Consider the following 5000-nt stretch of genomic DNA (forward strand, 5'->3'; position numbering starts at 1 on the left):
GGTGATGGTGGTGGTGGTATTGGTGGTGGTGTGGTGTTGGTAGTAGTGGTGGTGGTAGTGGTAGTGATGGTGGTAGTGGTGGTGGTGATGGTCGTGGTAGTGGTGGTAGTGGTGGTGGCAGTAGTGGTAGTGGTGGCGCGGGTGGTGGTAGTGGTAGTGGTGATGGTGTGGTGGTGCTGGTAGTGGTGGTGGTGGTAGTGATGGTGGTGGTAGTGGTGATGGCGGTAGTGGTGGTGGCGGTAGTGGTGGTGGTAGTGGTTGTGGTGATGGTGATGTGGTGGTGGTGGTGGTGGTGGTAGTGGTGGTGGTGATGGTGGTGTGGTGGTGGTGGTGATGTGGTGGTGGTAGTGGTGGTAGTAGTGGTGGTAGTAGTGGTGGTAGTAGTGGTGGTGGTAGTGGTGGTGGTAGTAGTGGTGGTAGTGGGGGTGGTGATGGTGGTGGTAGTGGAGGTGGTAGTGGTTGTGATGATGGTGGTGGTGGTAGTAGTGATCATGGTGGTGGTAGTGGTGGGGAGAGGGATTAAGTTTGATGATACTTATTAAGATCCACGGCGAAAGGAAATATACCACTGAGCTATTTTTCCTCCGACATCCGATTTATCGGCGTTACCGCCCACCTCCAGAACTTTTTCCGCCGTCAAGTAACTATGGCAAACTATTTTGTTTTCTCAAAAAAAAAAAAAAAAAAAAAATCAGATTCCTTCCCGAAGGAAAATTAGTTCAGTGTGATAACGTCGTAAGTCTCCCAAAGTTTGTAAGCCAAGGAGGTGCTGACAACGACAGGAGGTTCTTAGCTACGCCCAAGGACATCACCTTTGCCCTATGTACTCGGTTCGTGGGATTAAAATCAACGCACCACTCGGCACAAGGGAAATTTTTCCGTTTTTTTTTTTTTTTTTTTTTTTTTTTTTTTTTTTTTTTTTTTTTTTTTTTTTTTTTTTTTTTTTTTTTTTTTTTTTTATTTTTTTTTTTTTTTTTTTTTTTTTTTTTTTTTTTTTTTTTTTTTTTTTTTATGGTTGTACAGTTTGCTTCATTGCCACGCGAACCTTGTCTGATTACTTTGGTACTTTTCTTCTTTGGCACCAAGATAGACCAACACAGATGATCTTTATAGTCCATATTTCACCCAAGCTCGCTGGCCGAATAGGCTGAAGCGTCGCTTCTTGCGGCGGAGGTCGAAGTGACGGTAGTTTTAACGCAGCCGCCAGCGAGTTGGACCAAGGGTATGGTTAATCAAACTCCACGCTACAAAGTCCTTTGTAAGGGGCACCGTCCTAGCCTTCTGATAGGGGGAGTTCACGACGTTAAACCGAAATATCATGTCGCTCATTCCACGATCTCCTAATGATTTGCCCATAGCAAAATAGCTTCTTGGTTATAACTAGGCAGAGCGCGAAAGTGTGGCAGACTATACCCAAAGACATAACCCAGGCAGCGATAAAAAAAGAACATTTTATACCTTGTAAAGACAAAAACCCAAAAGTCAAATACTTTGAGTTTGCATTGAAAGAACATCTGTCTTGTGATTGGTACTTACCAGAGTCCATATATGGATGGGATGGTCAGGGCAAGAACTGTGGCCAAAACTCCAACCACGAAAATGGCCACACGCATGACCCACAGAACTTCCGACTCGCTTGCCTGTCAAATCAAAGAGGGAAACGGGGAAAGGAAGGGAGGAAAAGGGAAAAAGAGGGGGGGAAAGGGAGAAAGGAAAGAAGGAAAGGGGGAAAGGAAGAAAGGAGAGGAAGAAAGGAGGAAAGGAAATGGGGGATGGAGAGTGGAAAAGGAAACAAGACAGCAGGAAAAGAAAAGGGAAAGGGAGAGGCGAAAGGAGAGAGGGAAGGAAGGGGGGGAAAGGAAAAGGGGAATGGAGAGGGTAAAAGGAGACGAGAAAGGGGAAAAACAAAGGGGAAGGGAATGGGGGAAGGGAAAAAGGGAAGGGAAAGGGGGGAAGGAAAAGGGGAGGGGAGAGTTGGGAAATAGAACAGGAAACGGGGAAGGAAGAGGGGGAAAGGAATTAAGTAGGGAGGACAAGATGGTAGTCATAGGTTGTAAATGTGGTGAAGAGAATGGAGGAAGGTTAGGTAAAAGAAGGAAGCCAGGAATTCCGTGGGTGCATAGGGAAGAAAAACAAAATACATTGATGAAACATTCTGTTAACCATTCCCCTTGAAAAGATTATAATAATAATGATAATGAAAAATCATTCTCTCCCCCTCCCCCCAAAATAGTATAAGTAGACAATAAGTAATTATAAAACTTTAGTTAATTGTTCTGCAGATAACCCATGAAGAGTCTCAATTGTTCATGACCAAAGAGAACAAAGAATACATGAACATGAATAGTTACACTGTACTTGAATAATACGTAACCCCTTTGTAAGGGTTATCTTTCCTCCTATTTAATTCTAGTTACTTTATTCAGTTGAAGAGGATAATCGAGTAAATAAAAATAACTGCAAATAACATAAGCCATCAATATTAGCCCTGTCACATGTATGATGATATTGGGTGTATATTGATCTACATAGTATTGAAAACATACGAAATAATGTGAAACTTTATACATAGATATATGTGTTCGTTAGTGGTTTATTTTTTTTTTTTTTTTTTTTTAGGTTCAACAGAACATCAATCATTTTTTGTTTTACAAGGACCTGGGATTCACTTTGATTTTTCATCAATCTACAGATAAAGGTGAAAATGGCCTATTTTTGAACAAGTAGTATATACCAACCCACCATCCCCGTGGGAATTCTGCAAAAATGAGCAATTGAGAAACATCGTACTGTAGGTAGAGTGCAAAACAGTGTTGTTACGGTTGATCTTAATGCATGTCTTAAAATACAATGAACCTACTAACAAAATATGTCAGCTTTTACATAGATACATAATTTGTTCAACGTAAAGGTGTTAATAAACGTATCGTTATTAACTATGGTATTTTTAAGAAAATTTAGACTTGGTCATAGATGGGTTGGAACTAAGTTAAACTTTGATTAGCCCGAGTCACTTAACCTCTTTCGGAACACTGGTTGGGATTGTTAAATTTAACCCCAGATGATTTTATTCGAATTTAGCAGACCTCTGGACCAATAGAAGGGAACGTATGAAATAAAATGGTGGACTATAGTTGCCTTTGGACATAGGTGGGTTACAATATTAGATAGTTCAGTGTGATAATGTAAAACAACTCTCTCCCGACGGCTTTGATCTCTGTGTGGGTATTGTCGAGTCTCGGACGTGGTCTTACTAATTACCAAGCCTCACAAACTCGGAGTGACCCGGACGGACACACAAAACAACCAAACAATATAACCCACTAACTTGCATCAGAGCCTATTGCCTGCATCCACCACATCTCGGACACCACGCGTGATAAAATGTAACAAACGGGTTACTTTAATTGAACGACCCAGCCCGCAAAGACGGATGTGATGCGGACAAACACGCGGCTCAAGCGGCGAATGGGGACAACTGTCCACAAGACAATATTGATGTTGCCAGAATCGATGACAGGTTTTACCATGGTTTGTAGTCCACCTTTAATGGTTCACTGCAAGATCGGCCTATCCCCTGAGGGAAGATACAGCCTCTGTACCCCACCAGGGTAGCTTAATCCGGCTTGGTTAGGTTGTATGTCTGGTAAGAAGTGTATGTGAAAATTCTAGTGTACACTTAAATCAAGAACACTTGACATCTTGATGGTCATCCATCTCATCGGCTGTTTGATAAAACCTAATAGGACTTGACACCATAAAAACTATAAAATGCCCCTTTGTGAGTAACCCTTCCGCTGTATATATACCAAAGACCTAAACACAAATGTGATTTTTTTTAACAACCGGGGCATTGGTTATAAAACCCATAATGAAGTAAAATCACACGGAAATAAAAGTCACGAGTAAATTTTCATAATAATGTCTCAGGAGAGGATTAAAAGCTTAGACATCAAGTTCCCCTTACCTCTCCTCCCTCAGTCCTTCCCTCCTCCCTCGAATCCCTCCGTCCTTCCCTCCCTCCTCACCCCTTCCTTTCCTCCTCGCCTCTCTCCGTCCTTCCCTCCCTCCTCCCCCCTTCCCTCCCTCCTCCCCTCCTTCAGTCCTTTCCTTTCTCCTTCCTTCCCTCCCTCCTCACCCCTTCCTTTCCTCCCCGCCTCTCTCCGTCCTTCTCTTCCTCCTCCATCATTCCTCCCCTCCTCGCCCCTTTCCTCCCTCCTTCTCTCTCTCAGTCCTTTCCTTCCTCCTTCCCTCCCTCCTTGCCCCTTCCCTCCCTCCTTGCCTCCCTCCGTCCTTCCCTCCCTCCGTCTTTTCCTCCGTCTTTTCCTCCGTCTTTCCCTCCCTCCTCGTCCCTTCCCTCCCTCCTTGCCTCCCTCCGTCTTTCCCTCCCTCCTTCCCTCTCTCCTCGCCCCTTCCCTCCCTCTTTCTCACTCTCTTTGCCCCTTCCCTCCCTCCTCGTCCCTTCCCTCCCTCCTTGCCTCCCTCCGTCTTTCCCTCCCTCCTTCCCTCTCTCCTCGCCCCTTCCCTCCCTCTTTCTCACTCTCTTTGCCCCTTCCCTCCCTCCTCGCCTCCTAGGTAATAAACACACACATACACACGTACATTTTGCCTGAAGGTCAGCTTCCAGATGTTCCTGGCAAACATCGACGACGCCGAGAGGACCGAAGAGTCTGCCGAGCTCATGACGGCCGCGCTGATGGCGCCAAGACCCACGAAGGACACAAAGTCTGGCGTCAGGTACTGGAGCACCAGCGGGAGGATCATGGCCGTGTGCTTGGCCGTGATGCAAACGTCTGGCGACTCACACTCGAACTCGGTCTCGTTCCAGGCTGAAGAAGGCGCCGACGATGATCCCGAAGAAGATGGCGGCAGTTGTAGGCATATGAGGTGTGTTTGTATGGTTGTAGAAACGTAATTCAGGTTGTGCAAAGTTGCAGCAGAAAGTGTGTGATCCAGTGTTACATATGTTGACACGGTGCAAAGCGAGAGTGTGAAATATG

The 5000-nt window shown here is 45.1% G+C and overlaps 1 protein-coding gene across 3 annotated transcripts in view; it reads right to left on the reverse strand.

Annotated features, from left to right (window-relative positions):
- ChT (choline transporter) overlaps positions 1 to 5000 on the reverse strand; it is a 164363-nt gene that overhangs the window by 26030 nt on the left and 133333 nt on the right. For all 3 annotated transcript variants that reach the window (XM_076187995.1, XM_076188004.1, XM_076188014.1), the window contains exons 8-9: positions 4603 to 4829; positions 1537 to 1640 (exon numbers count right to left, since the gene is read on the reverse strand). In XM_076187995.1, the coding sequence (XP_076044110.1) occupies positions 1537 to 1640; positions 4603 to 4829 (331 nt within the window). The remainder of the gene's footprint in view (positions 1 to 1536; positions 1641 to 4602; positions 4830 to 5000) is intronic.

This window comes from Oratosquilla oratoria, chromosome 1 (genome assembly GCF_046742065.1).
Source record: "Oratosquilla oratoria isolate Oo_2021 chromosome 1, ASM4674206v1, whole genome shotgun sequence".
NCBI lineage: Eukaryota > Metazoa > Arthropoda > Malacostraca > Stomatopoda > Squillidae > Oratosquilla > Oratosquilla oratoria.